Source organism: Gymnoscopelus braueri, assembly GCF_963280865.1.
Source record: "Gymnoscopelus braueri genome assembly, chromosome: 15".
Classification (NCBI taxonomy): Eukaryota; Metazoa; Chordata; class Actinopteri; order Myctophiformes; family Myctophidae; genus Gymnoscopelus; species Gymnoscopelus braueri.
Window position 1 is genome coordinate 35,069,496 of NC_137620.1, and position 13,527 is coordinate 35,083,022.

Sequence of the window (13,527 nt, forward strand, 5' to 3'; positions counted from 1 at the left end):
GTCAGGGAGGATAGGTTCCCAGACACAGGAACCCGTTTTACTCACCTTTAATCCTCTAGTGAATGATGTCTCAAACTATTTTTCCTCATTCTTCCTCTACAGATTCACAGTACATAGTAAAGACAGGGGGGGTGGGAGCTCCTTTCTCTGAGGTTAACATGAAATGTGTCAACTAAGTAGTTCTCAACTGTGGAATACCGGGTGTTTTTAATTCTAGACTCCCAATCAGAGAGTGATTTATAGTCTGGTGGGAAGTAGGATTAACCCATAGAGCAGAAAATGTGAGGTCCCCGACCGACTTTAAATCACTCTCTGATTAAACAGCCAGTATTCATCACCAGCAGTTGAGAACTTCTTAGTTGACACATTTCACGTTAACCTCAGTGAAAGAAACCCTTCCCTCTCTACTTTTCTATGTATGTACTGTTGTGAATCTGTCAGGGAAGAAGAGAAGAAATGCCTAGAGGAATAGAAGAATGAGGAAAGAATTCGAGACTTAATTAACTTGAGGATTAAAAATGAGTTAGAGAGGTTCCTTTGAGAACCTGATAGTACTTGTGACGTCACAGCAATGTTTTCTATTCTCTCTGACACGCTTCCATTTTCTGCGGGGGTCCATGCTTCTGCTTTTGATATACCTTTCGTCATTCAGTTGTATGGCCAGTGGGGATAGATGTTTTATCCCTGCTTCCAGTCAGACTGAATTAAATACCTGCATTTCCTTTTGATATGTTTGATAGTAGTTTGACAGTAATACCATATTAAACCAATTACAATTTGTCAAGATTTGTCAAAAGTATTACAGTATGTAGATTAGAAGATCTACAAGCTCACAAAGTGTCGCCAGTGCAGAATACGCTGGTTGTGAGCTTGTAGACAAGGTAATTTGGCAATTTGTCATATACAGAACTTACGGCTTAAGTAGGTAAGAAAATGTCTAATCATTACAAATCGATCCCTGCTGACACTGCTGCTACAGCTCTTACTGTAAACATTTACCTACGTAGATCTGCAGCTGCACTGTAGTATTGGCTCATAGCCCACACATGCATTAAGGTATCATAGCATCACGCAGAATAGAAGTGTGATCAAAGTTCAGTGAAGTTTCCTTTTCAGCCCCCCCATTGTATGTTACCCCGGTGCTGTTATTTCAGGCTTTGCCGCTTAAAAAACCCTCTCTGAGACGTTACTGTCACTTTAGTCACAGGAAGTCCTGTGGTATAACAGGAAAGAAAACAGGAAGTTGATGTAGCCAAGCCACAGGTTTTGTCAAGGCGACCTTGCTATCCCATTGGCTGCTGCCACGACTGTTATGGATGCACAGGGTGAAAAAGCATTTAGCCTGACGTCACCTCAGTGTTTGGCCTGTGAATGGCCCTTGAGCGGAGATAATTGATGCTCCCTGCACAAACGAGGGAAGTTGTGAACGTATAGCATATAGAAGCATTTGAACAACATCCAAAGCCGCCTTCGACGGCCTTCCCTCTGCCGTTGTGACACACATACAGCTAACCACATGTCACAACAGCGTGCAGTGCAGCATCGTGAGCACAATCTTCTCCCACATATTCCATTCGAACTGAGACCTTTTATTTGGCATGTTTCTCAAACTCTGTCGTACCATGGACTGGGTCTCTAGCCTACTTGTTTCTCGATTGTAGCAATCTTCTCCCACATATTCCATTCGAACTGAGATCTTTTGACTCATAGCCATAGTCATAGTCAAAGCCTATGATTTAACCATTTATCCGTTTATCACAAAAAGCGATGAAAATGCACATCACCACGTGAATTTAGCACAAAAAGCCTGCTATCAATGTGAGATGTATCTTTTGTTCACACGGTTTCCTTTAACCACATGAACCCTAGCGTCCACTATTCTGGGGCTAACATTAAGTGAAAATAGCATATCTACAAGCGCACAACATGTCACAAAGTGGCATTTTGTGAGCTTGCAGATCAGCTACTTTCCGCGAAGAGATTTGGTGTAGAGGGGGAAAAAAGAGCGGACCAAGTACAGAGCCCGAGGGCACCCTGGTCACCTGAGTGGTTAATTATGGTATTTACCTTGGAACACTTGTTGTCCTGACTAGGATAGTTGTATATCTTGCCAACAACCCTGTATTGAAGAAAACCTCTTCAGTCAATGATTCTGCCATAAATTGAGCTGGTCACTTGGGTCCTGTTTCTGGGTTCTCAATCATAACCCTAATACCTGCAGTTATATCATCCGTATCAAGGTGGAAGCCAAGGTGAGATGACTTGCAGAAACTAATCTTAGAGTTTATATCACCAAGATAACAGAGAAGTTGGGGGGATGCCCAGAATCGTGATAGTGGAGGACAATGACAAAGCTCCATGCTAGGATTTAACTTGTTCAGACAATGAAGAAAACGCATCTGATACGGCTGCTGTATGGATCAAATGACCAAGAATTCTAGCACAATACTTCTGACAAGTATGTCATGAAAATATTTCATACTACTGGCTTTCAAGTGTTGGAAATATGTGTTTTAGAATTTAGATCTATATTGCACAGGTTTGCTGTTGCCAGATACAGGTGAAAAGTTAGGAAGATTCCTAGGACAGTGGGCTCACAGAGGCATCATTTATAAATTCAATTTGTGAATGGTGGTGTTATGATATATGATGTCAAGCAGCTCCCCATAATAGCGCTAGAAACACTGACTATCAATTTCTAAAGATTGTAAGAGAAGTGATTCAGTAAATCATAGCTTTCAGAAAACCTATTATTACTCTCATCCTTTCCAGGCACGAAAAATCAAGACAGCTGAAATGACAGCCATCAAGATTGTCAAGTTGGATCCTGGTAAGCTAAAGCCTGATTTATATTTGCTTGCGTGTAGGGGTGTGCCGATACACTAATTTCACCAAACGATACGATACGATATTTGGCTCACAACTTCGATACGATTTCGATACGATACGATACGCACTTTTTTTATTATGAAAAATATATGAATCCAAATAGGGCAATAGTGTGACACCTGACCCGAAAAAAATACAACATGTTGTCACCCTTTTCACCTCGGGGCTGTTTTTGCATGCCTGATTATTATTATTGTAAAAAAAAAAAATAATAATAATTGAAAACGATATTTTTTTTTCCAAAACGATACATATCGTCACGAAAACGTATCGCGATATATCGGCACACCCCTACTTGCGTGTGGTGACAAATTGAGGAGTACACGGTGTTAGTGCAAAAAGTTACAGTAATGTATTAACAGAAGTAACTAAATAATGCTTACAGAAGGTATGAGATGTGCAATTCAGTAAAATCAGTAATGTCAGCAATGGATGTGTGATCAGTGTACTGTAGTGTGGGGTGTTGCAGAGTGTGTAAACTCAATCACAAGGAACTAAAGGGAAACAAGATGAAGGGTGCCGTCATCTGGAGAGTGACACATCGAATGGCTGACTGTCACCCACTATTTTATAGGGCTCCAGAGAGCACTGGCCAGGCGCACCTAATTGGGCGAGCCTGCAGGATCTGTGGGAGAAACACACACACACACACAGGGCAGTAGACAATACACAGACAACACAGGCCAGCAGGCCAGGGCAAAGGGGCTGTGACGCACCTAAAATAGCAGATCTACAAGCTTACAATGCATCGCGAGACACCGGCGCGCAGCTAAATATAGCTGCTGCTGCTGCGCGCCGTGTTATCAGGCGTAACACGACTTGCTCAAAATTGTTGTTAGTCACACTGTGATTATAGGTTGCTTTTACTACTCTGTGTGCTGTGTGACACAAGAATGCTGTCAATAAACACCTGAATACATAATATATCTCTAATCGACCAATCGTCTGCCGTTCAGGTGATGACATCACGTCCATCCAGCAGGAAATTACCATGATGAAGGAGTGCAAACACAAAAACATTGTGGCCTACTTCGGCAGCTATCACAGGTGCTGTATCACGTCTTTAAAAAAAAAAAAACTTTATCTAGCCTGTGAGGGTCGATGGAACCCAGGTGCTCTTTTTCAGCAGAGCTCAGATATTCACACACTACGGGCTGCTGCCCAAGTGACTCCACAGTCGACTACTTGAGCAGCCCAACTGGAGCAGTTGGGGTGGGTTGCGAGTGCCTTGCTCAAAGGCACACTGGCAGCGTTTGATCAGGGCCATGGGAAATTGTTCTTTTTTTCCCCTGCGTAGTTGGTGCAACATTTCAGGCTGTGCTGTTCAGATCTGTGGCATTCCTTGGATTGTTGGCAGACATGAATATGTAGTTTGTCTCTTAGCTCCTCACACCACTGCCCAGTATGCAGAATTCCTTTCCCACTCTTTGTGACATGTTGTGTTGTGTGTTCCTAATGAAGTTGCTCTGCATCGTAGCTCACCAGTGAAATGTTTTACTTGGCATGTTTCTCCAGCTCTGTCGTACCATGGACTGGGTCTCTAGCCTACTTGCTTCTCGATTGTAATAAATCCAGTTTGTTGCTCCTGCTCTGCCAACCCAAGGTCAGATTGTAGTGGGCTTTTTGGTAAAGCACACAAACCTCTGCTGCAGTCAGTTTTCTAAAAATGTCTCTAGAAATTATAATCAGAACTTTGGACGGAATGTCCTTACTTGAACCCTAGCGTCCCTATTCTGGGGCAAACTTTGACAAAAATAGCAGATCTACATTATAAGCTCATTGAGATTGATGATTGGCTACTTTTGGTAAAGAGATTTGGTGAAGAGGAGGGGGAAAAAAGGCACAGGCCGAGTATAGAGCCTTGGGAGTAGAGGGGAAAAAAAAGGAGCGGACCATGTATAGAGCCCGTTGGGACCCAGACGTCTAAGTAAAGGGTTTAAGTGGTTATGCCTGGACAATAAGCAGTGCACGTGTCAGACAGACAGATAAAGTTGTGTGTCTCTTTTCAGGAACACCAAGCTGTGGATCTGTATGGAGTACTGTGGTGGAGGGTCACTTCAGGACATTTACCAGGGTAAAAAGCACACAACACTCTCTCTCTCTCTCTTTATATCTATGGATGAACCCTAACAACGCTATTAACCCATTAAGACCTGAGGCCGATAAAAAAAAAAAAATCTAAATCCTGATTTTCTTTTTTGAAAAAAAATAAAAAAATATTTTTTCACGATTTTCCAAAAATAGCAGCTCATAGCGCGGCACTCGCGCTATGAGCTTGTATATCTGCTATTTTTGAATAGCCAAAGAAATCTAAAGTGACACAGATGCGACAGGTCTTAATGGGTTAAAACGGTTCTAGTTAATCTTCCAACAACGAACAGATCTAGTATTTCTTCATGATAAAAAAAACTCTTCCTTATACTTATTTACGCACTTTTAAAAAAACATGCCCACACAGCGCTTTGTTGGTATTGGTATTTATGCTGTAGTGTCTACAGCTGTAAACGTTGGTGGCTTAGATTGTCTTTGTTATTTGAACTCTCCATACTGTACAGTATGCTGTACATGTAAGCCAAGCCTCTTGGCCAGTTCCTCATACATGTGAGGTTACATGATGAATAAACCCGTTTCTGTTTCTGATTCAAAACAACCACCCAAGAATAGTTTGTATTTCTGTAGAGTCAGTTGGGTTCTATTTTTAGAATAGTACCTGTAGACCCATACTTTGTGCTCTTCTTGTGTGGGTAGTGTACTGGCCATTAATCAAAGTGTTCCTCGCAGTGACGGGCCCATTAAAGGAGAAACAGATCGCCTACGTCTGCAGAGAAACCCTCCAGGTAAGGTGTTTTGGGATTTAATTTCTCCCAGCTCCCAGTTGATGTCCACGATCTGCATGCTAGAGCTAGACTCATCGTGTTTGGGGCTCAGATTGCCAGACAGATCGTGAATATACACACTGCTGAGAAACTGAATCATACAGTACTGTTGTTTCCTTTCCAGCCACAGTAGGGCAAAGTAGTGTTTAACCTAGCCAGATGCAGCTAAATATAGCTGTACTGCATAGCAGAGAATAACAAGAGTACAGCAACATAACATCTGTTGCTTCTCAATACTGCGTATGACTTATTTGTTTACATTTTCATCAATATTATGAATGGCCTACCGGTATTGGTATACCGTCTATCAACAGTGAAACGTTGTTTACAGCAGAAACTAAGCAGGTGTCTGTTATCGTACTTTATCGTGTACATTCCAGGAGTCCAAAAAATACAAATGTGCCGAGTAAAGCAGGAGTCTTTAACCCAACAACAGAACAGAGCATATAGGGGCTTAGGCCATGTCCACACAGAGATGTTTTTAGGTGTATCCGCAAACGACGTTTCGTCCACACGGAGCCGGCGTTTTGGATCAGCGAATACGCTCATTTTTTTAAACCGGGTCCCAAAGTGAATAACTCTGAAGACGCCACCCTTGCAAAATGTAATGCTCCTACACTACCACCTTCAGCAACAAGTGGACATGGAGAACAGCATATACAACCTGCTGTTTGTGTTTACATCGCACTCTTCTTCTCTCTTTTTGGTGCTTTGTGGCAGCTTTACAGCGCCACCCACAGCGTTTTCAGTGGATTTGTGGTGTTTTCAGTGGTTTCGTGTGGACGCACACATTTCTTGAGACGATTCTGTGTGTACAGTAAACTTTTTGAAAACAACTCTGTGACATTTTTTTAAACGTTTAGATATTTGGGGGCTTTTCTGCCTTTATTTGGATAGTACATGGTAGATTGACAGGAAACAGGAGAGAGAGGTTGGGGAGTGACACGCAGCAAAGGTCGTCGGGCTCGGGAGGAATTAGAGTCTATTATGTGGTATGCGCCTTAAAGGTATCATGACATTCATGTTTACACCACATTCAGAGTCTTTGTCCTGGTCCTTCAAACGTGTACAAAAAGTTTTAACTGAAAATTCCACTCCAGTGATTCACTGTAGGTGTTTTTGTCTCACATTTCTAAAGCCTTTTCAACTGCAATGAAAAAAGAAATCTTTGCCTGCGGGTGTCGCTGGTGAGGGATTTTGCCTGTCAATCATCGCCTCTGCTCCGCCCCCCCCCCCCAAAGGAAAGGATAGGGGAGGGGAGGGGCGAGGAGGAGAGTGGGCGGGATTAATCGACTGTGACCTCACTGTCGAAGGGCCAAGCTCAGATTACTTTTCAGCCTAATTATTCAGAAAACCCCAGACCACAGAAAATCCACTGAATGTTCAAAGATTTTTTGGGTGTAATTGAGGTCATAAAACCCCAAAAAAAACATAACAAATTAAAAAAGTGAAAATGAATGTCATCGAACCTTTAACCACTTGGCCATCGGCGCCCCCATACAGGGGCTTAGTTATAGTTAGCTTGATGGCTACCAGACTGACCACCTCCTGTGCAAGACCAGTCTTGCACAGGAGGACAATAAGTCTGTGGCTGAAGGTTCTCCTCCTCGCTAACTCATCATAGAGGGGGTGGGAGGGTTTCCTCAGGATAGCTTCCAGCTTCCTCCTCATCCTCCCCTAACCTTCAGATTGTCCAGTTTAACTCCAACTACAGAGCTAGCCTTCCTCAACAGCCTGTTCAGTTTGTCAGTGTCCTTTGTGTTGATATTAACCATCCCCCCCCCTCTCTGCTGGTAGTCCACCACCAGCTCCTTGGTCTTTTGTTGAGCTGAAGGTTATTGTTGTCACCCACACTACATACTAGCTCTCCACCAGAGCTCTGTACTCTCCTCATTGTCATCTGTGATGCTGCTGACAGTGGAGGAGTCATCAGAAAACTTCTGTAGGTGGCACGTTTTCGAATTGAGCTGGAAGTCAATGGTGTAGACGCGGGTGAATAAGAAAGGTGACAGTGAATGCAGTGCAGTATGCCAGTATGCTGATGAGGTAGGCCCCCTGCATCCGGTGTGGTTGGATTATGTTGAAGTCAGGCACTGGAGATGTCGAATGAGAACTCTCACAGTGACGCACTGGCCTCTCCAGGTGTGTGTATAGGCACTGTGGAGCAGGTAGGTGATGGCATCATCATCCACGACAATGTTTGCCTGATAATCAAACTGCTGTGTCCACTCCACCCACTAGGGGCTTCAGGTGCTGCATGACCAGTCTCTCAAAGACCTCTGTGACGTGACATCAGAGTGACTGGTCTGTAGTCTTTGAGAGCACTGGGGCGTTTTTTCTTGGATACTGGTACAAGGCAGGATGTCTTCCAGCGTTGGGGCACCTTCTTTAGCTCAGGGAGAGGTGGAAGATGTGCAGGAATGCTGCTGGCAGGTGCCAGGAACATGTCTTCTTGAGCACCCTGGAGTCAGTGTTGTCTGGACCACTGGCCTTGTTCATGCGATTATGAGATTTTGCTTGACGATTAATTGTCGATCAAATAATTGTGATTAACGATTTAATTGTGTTTCTGTCTGGCTTTTATATTAGGCTTCGTAAACAAAGGGTGCACAGGGCAGATATGACACATACATAACATATTTAATTACTTTATAAAAAATGTGAATTGTGGAAATTGCCGATCTACAAGATCTGCTATTTCTACTATTTTTTTAAAAACCCTTTTTCAACATGGAAATGATTAAGATGATTAGGGCGATTATGCACAAAAGAATTGTGATTATCTCAAATAATCGCGATTAGGCGAATACCTGTATGTAATAATTGTGACAGGCCTATTCCTCACCTGACTGGTTGTGACGATCAGGGCCGGGGTGTTGGTCGTGGGGCTGTGAACCGTGGTGATGGGTGGCAGTAAACGATCTGAACGACTAAGGGATGTTTTTAGAAGTCCACGAAGGGTCAAGTCAAGTGTCCATTTATGAACAGAGATATTGGTGGCTCAGTCTCAGTCTGTAAGGACAGTGACCACAAGAGAGAACGGGGACACATTCATTCTAATGATATTAGTTATTGTCGACGATGTTCATATTTGTTTTGTGTGATTTATATGAGATAATTAAAAAACATATTATGTTTTTTTCCCCAGGGCTTGTACCATCTACATGAAACTAGCAAAATGCACAGAGACATAAAGGTACAGTCATGTTAATTTTTTTTTTTTACCAGGGTACTACTTGTGGTCTACATTTAGATCCTTTGTTTTAGTATTTCTGGGTGTGTGAGCGAGTGTGTCACATCCATCAGCCCGTGAAACAGAGCTCACATTCGCTTCTCTGTGTTCTCCACAGGGAGCGAACATCCTTCTGACAGAGCGAGGAGACGTGAAACTGGGTCAGTAATCTATGCATTGTGCATGCATACACACGCACGCATGCACACGCACACACACACCACTCGCCCAATATCATCCATTAGGTCAAAAATACTGTCTCTTTAGATGTCATCCCCAATGCTGTTACTCTGTGTCTCCCCGCTTTAGCGGATTTTGGCGTGGCAGCGGAGATCAGCGCCTCTGTGGCCAAGCGGAAATCTTTCATCGGGACTCCCTACTGGTAAGATGAATGTTCCTGCGCTGACCTCGCCTGACATTGAAAATATAATAATAACAGCATTTTTCCTCTCATTCTTTGCACACTCTTCTGATGTTGATATGGTGAATTGCATGCATGCAGTGCAGTGCAGGCCTGCAGGGTTATACATGTAGTAAAATCCCCGGGTAAATTATTACACTTACATAGATAAATTAACACATTAAAGGAAGGTTCAACAGATAAGGGACAGCTTCTGATATTTACATACTAGTCCATATCTAGACAACAATAGCAGTTGCTTTAAAAAAAAAGACATGGAAATGACTCAAAATTAGAAAGGTTCTCTGTAACTGCTGAAAACACAGCTGTCCGGGTATGAAGAATCATGGAAGTGTGAGTGGAAGGAGTTGGTTGTTGTACATATTGTATTGACTACTTTGTATAATATTGATCTGTACATTGGTCACATACATGTTTTCGTTAATTTTGAAATTAAATGTATATTGATGATATAAGTGCTCTTGATTTGTTTATATGGAATGTTGGTGAGTTTACCACGGTGGACTTCTTCCACTCCTGACATCACAAAACGTTTTACTGCATGTGTTCTGAATGTTGGCGTGGGGCTAGATTTAACGTACAGGTTTTCATATTCTTTGAATTTCCAGCATTTAAAATGATCTCTTGCCCTGACTTAAACTGTGTAATGTGCACCGTGTGAATTCCTATTAAGTGACATTTCGTTGTGTTGCATGTTTTTTTTCTCCCCACCCCCTCATTGGCATTTAACCAACCAGGATGGCACCAGAAGTCGCTGCTGTGGAGAAGAAGGGTGGTTACAACCATCTGTGCGACATCTGGGCCGTGGGCATCACTGCCATCGAACTGGCAGAACTCCAGCCGCCCATGTTTGACCTCCACCCAATGAGGTGAAATCAGCAGCCGCTCTGACTCAGCCACAGATGACTGGCTCAGACAAGCAAAGGCAGACACACACACACACACACACACACACACACACACACACACACACACACACACACACACACACACACACACACACACACACACACACACACACACACACACACACACACACACACACACACACACACACACACACACACACTGGTGGAAAATGTACTCACACACCGGAATAAAAATTTTACTTAAGTAAGAGTACAAAAGTATTGACAAATGGCCGAAATGTATATGGGGCTGAAGTGGTTAATGCATGTTTTGTAATAATAATCAAAATCTACAAAGTAACTAGTAATTCAAGTCTTCAAATAATTATAGAGGAGTAAAAGTACAATATTTGCTTCTGAGATGTAGTGGAGTAGAAGTAAAAATGCCTCAAAATTGTACTTTAGTACAGTACTCGAGTACATGTACTTAGTTACTTTACACCACTGTGCGCGCGCACACACATACACACACGCGGAACCACTGTTGCCAAATACGGGTATAAAGGTAATTTCAGATTTCAAACCCTGTATACTTTGACAGGTACCCTGAAAGGTCACGGTTTATGAATCATAGACCTCTCTCGTCTAATAAACACCAGGGGTCCGCTGTGAGACTTTGGCACGAGGCCAAGAATTCAAAGCGCCACTCCTCGTGTGTGTGTGGGGGGGGAATGTTCATCGTTATGAACGTGGGGGATTCAGAAAACCATATTTGGTCGGAGGAGTCGGTACAGTCGGTACAATCTAGCCAGTGTCAAGGTAGAAAGATGTGGAGTAGAGAGACATTTGTTATATAACATTTGGCTGACTGGCTCTGTTTCCAGCTCCAGTACACAGTACAAACCATTGAAACGTCTTTCCAGTGTGGTGACATTTCAAACTGTGTTGCAGAGCCCTGATGTTGATGTCCAAGAGCAACTTCCAACCTCCCAGACTAAAGGATAAGAGCAAGTGGTGAGATTAACCGTCCCTGTTTCACATTTCTTATGTTCATAACTCTTTCCACTGCCATTCTCTGGACCTGTATACATACTGCATGCTTCTCCTGTTTTGGGATGGCAGGGCTCATTACTTTTTTCTATCCCCTTATTAATTTTCTCTTGGTTGGTAATTAATCATATTCACACGCCACCCATTTTGTACTTTGTTTTCCTGACCATCTCCGTTCGTCTTCTGCTCTGCCTCGCCTCCCTCCTAAGCCCGATTTATACTTTGGCGTACGGCGGTGTTGCATGCCAAAAATAGCTGATCTACAAGCTCACAATGAGCTTGTAGATCAGCTATTTCCGGCATGCCACACCATGGTACAATGGAGAATAAATCAAGCATTAAAAAGATGCAGAGAAACATTGCAGTGGCCTGAATTTCCCTTTACTCACACTTCCTGGCTGCCTTCCTTTTTTCCCCTCATCCATTTTTTGCTCTCTCCCTCCCTTCCTCTCTCTCTCTCTTTGTCTGCCTCTCTCTCTCTCCCTCTGCAGGGCTGCAGCGTTCCAGAGTTTTGTGAAGATGGCGCTCATTAAAAACCCACGCAAGCGACCCTCCGCTGAGACCCTGCTGCAGGTGGGCCTCCTCCTGTTGTTCATCATCATCGTGTCCATAACACTCTCCTACATTAAATGTGAAGCAATGCTTTACTAGGATGAGTCGAACCACATGTGAAAGGGATTCGCCTGGAGGTTAGAGATTGTGATGTGTGATATATCCCACACAAGGAGATGCTATTCATAAAGGCAGTAGCACCTTTTCATGTTTTGCTTTTGAGATTTAGGAAGGAATGAACTCCCACACACAGTCGTCCTAAACACATTCTTGAGTAGAATAGTTTTTTAATCATTGTTTCAGTTGTGTCTGACCTTCATCAGGTCATATGGGCTTTTTCTCCTATGTCACCGGCTCTTCAATTCAATTCAGCTTATTTGTCATCATGCAGAGCAGAGCAACATTTGCAGTGGGCAGTACAATACAGAATGCACAATTTATAAAAACAGGGATAGAGGGATAAAAACAAGACATTCACTTGGAGCTGTACACTCACCCGCAAAAAACACAGAAAGGTACAGTGCAGGCCATGCCACATCACTTTTATCACAGTCCATTCATCGATCATGAACAGTCCATGATTGATATTACATTTAAATGTATGACAGTTATATTCCAGTTAATTTCTTTCTCAGTCCATTCTATTATTGGTAAAGTGACAGTGCATGACATTCTCTTCCAGGTTATTATACAGTCTGTGACATACTAGTAGAGTGCCAGTGCATAGTAGTACAGTAATAAGGTGCTAGTGAGTGAGGTTAGAGTAGAGTGTTCATCATTGATATTGTCCTGGGAGAAAAGCTATTTCTATAAGCCTCGTGGTTCTGCCCCGGAGACATTGGTACCGACGTACCGTTCCCCTTGGCACTGTTTTGAACAGTCCATTACATGGGTGGGTGAGGATGATGTGCCCTCTCAGCACACAGATTTTCCGGTAGATTTCCTTGATGGTGGGTAGTTGGGTGCTGATGTCCTTGATGGTGGTGCTGATGGTGCACTCAGCTCAATGCTTCAGGGGCCAGGCCTTTTGATCAGTGACGGTGCAGTTCACACTGTTATGCAGGATGTTCGAATGCTTTCCACGGTGCAGCGGTAGAAGTTGGCAAGGTGTTTTTGTGACGAGTGGACCCATTTTAACCTCAAAAAAACTAAAGTCCTTGTTGGGTCTTCTAATCACGGAGTCTGTATTTAGGGACCTTTTCAGGTCCTCAGTGACATGAACACCCAGGGACCTGAAGCTTGACAAGATCAGCCTTAGCTCCGTCGATGAAGATGGGGTCATGTCTGCTTTTGTTGGTCTTCCAGACATCCACTACTATCACGTCCTTGGTTTTGTGAGGTTGTTATTGGAGCACCATGTCATTAGCCCAGCTCAGTGGCCTTGTGGTTAGAGTGTCCCCCCCTGAGATTCGGCATCAAGGGTTGGATTGGGGGTAAGTCCCTGCAACACACTAACATCGTGTCCCGGGGGGGGGTACTTGTACATCAAGCTGCCTCACGCTACAGAAACAGGAGACAGGCTCCTGCCCTATGGGCCACATGGCTCAGGAACCGTTGGTTCTCAAATCTACTTAACTTGCCATGTCACTAGATGTTTAATCTCCTCCCTATATGCGTTCTCATTGTTGTTGGATATCCGGCCTACCACTGTGGTGTCAC

General features: G+C 43.4%; 1 protein-coding gene across 4 annotated transcripts in view; it reads left to right on the forward strand.

Moving 5' to 3' along the window:
- The window catches only part of map4k2 (mitogen-activated protein kinase kinase kinase kinase 2), a 36,868-nt gene that overhangs the window by 2,172 nt on the left and 21,169 nt on the right, over positions 1-13,527 (forward strand). For all 4 annotated transcript variants that reach the window (XM_080450679.1, XM_080450681.1, XM_080450680.1 and 1 more), the window contains exons 2-11: positions 2,773-2,830; positions 3,846-3,936; positions 4,899-4,963; positions 5,671-5,726; positions 8,914-8,961; positions 9,116-9,158; positions 9,307-9,379; positions 10,156-10,287; positions 11,218-11,280; positions 11,808-11,889. In XM_080450679.1, the coding sequence (XP_080306805.1) occupies positions 2,773-2,830; positions 3,846-3,936; positions 4,899-4,963; positions 5,671-5,726; positions 8,914-8,961; positions 9,116-9,158; positions 9,307-9,379; positions 10,156-10,287; positions 11,218-11,280; positions 11,808-11,889 (711 nt within the window). The remainder of the gene's footprint in view (positions 1-2,772; positions 2,831-3,845; positions 3,937-4,898; positions 4,964-5,670; positions 5,727-8,913; positions 8,962-9,115; positions 9,159-9,306; positions 9,380-10,155; positions 10,288-11,217; positions 11,281-11,807; positions 11,890-13,527) is intronic.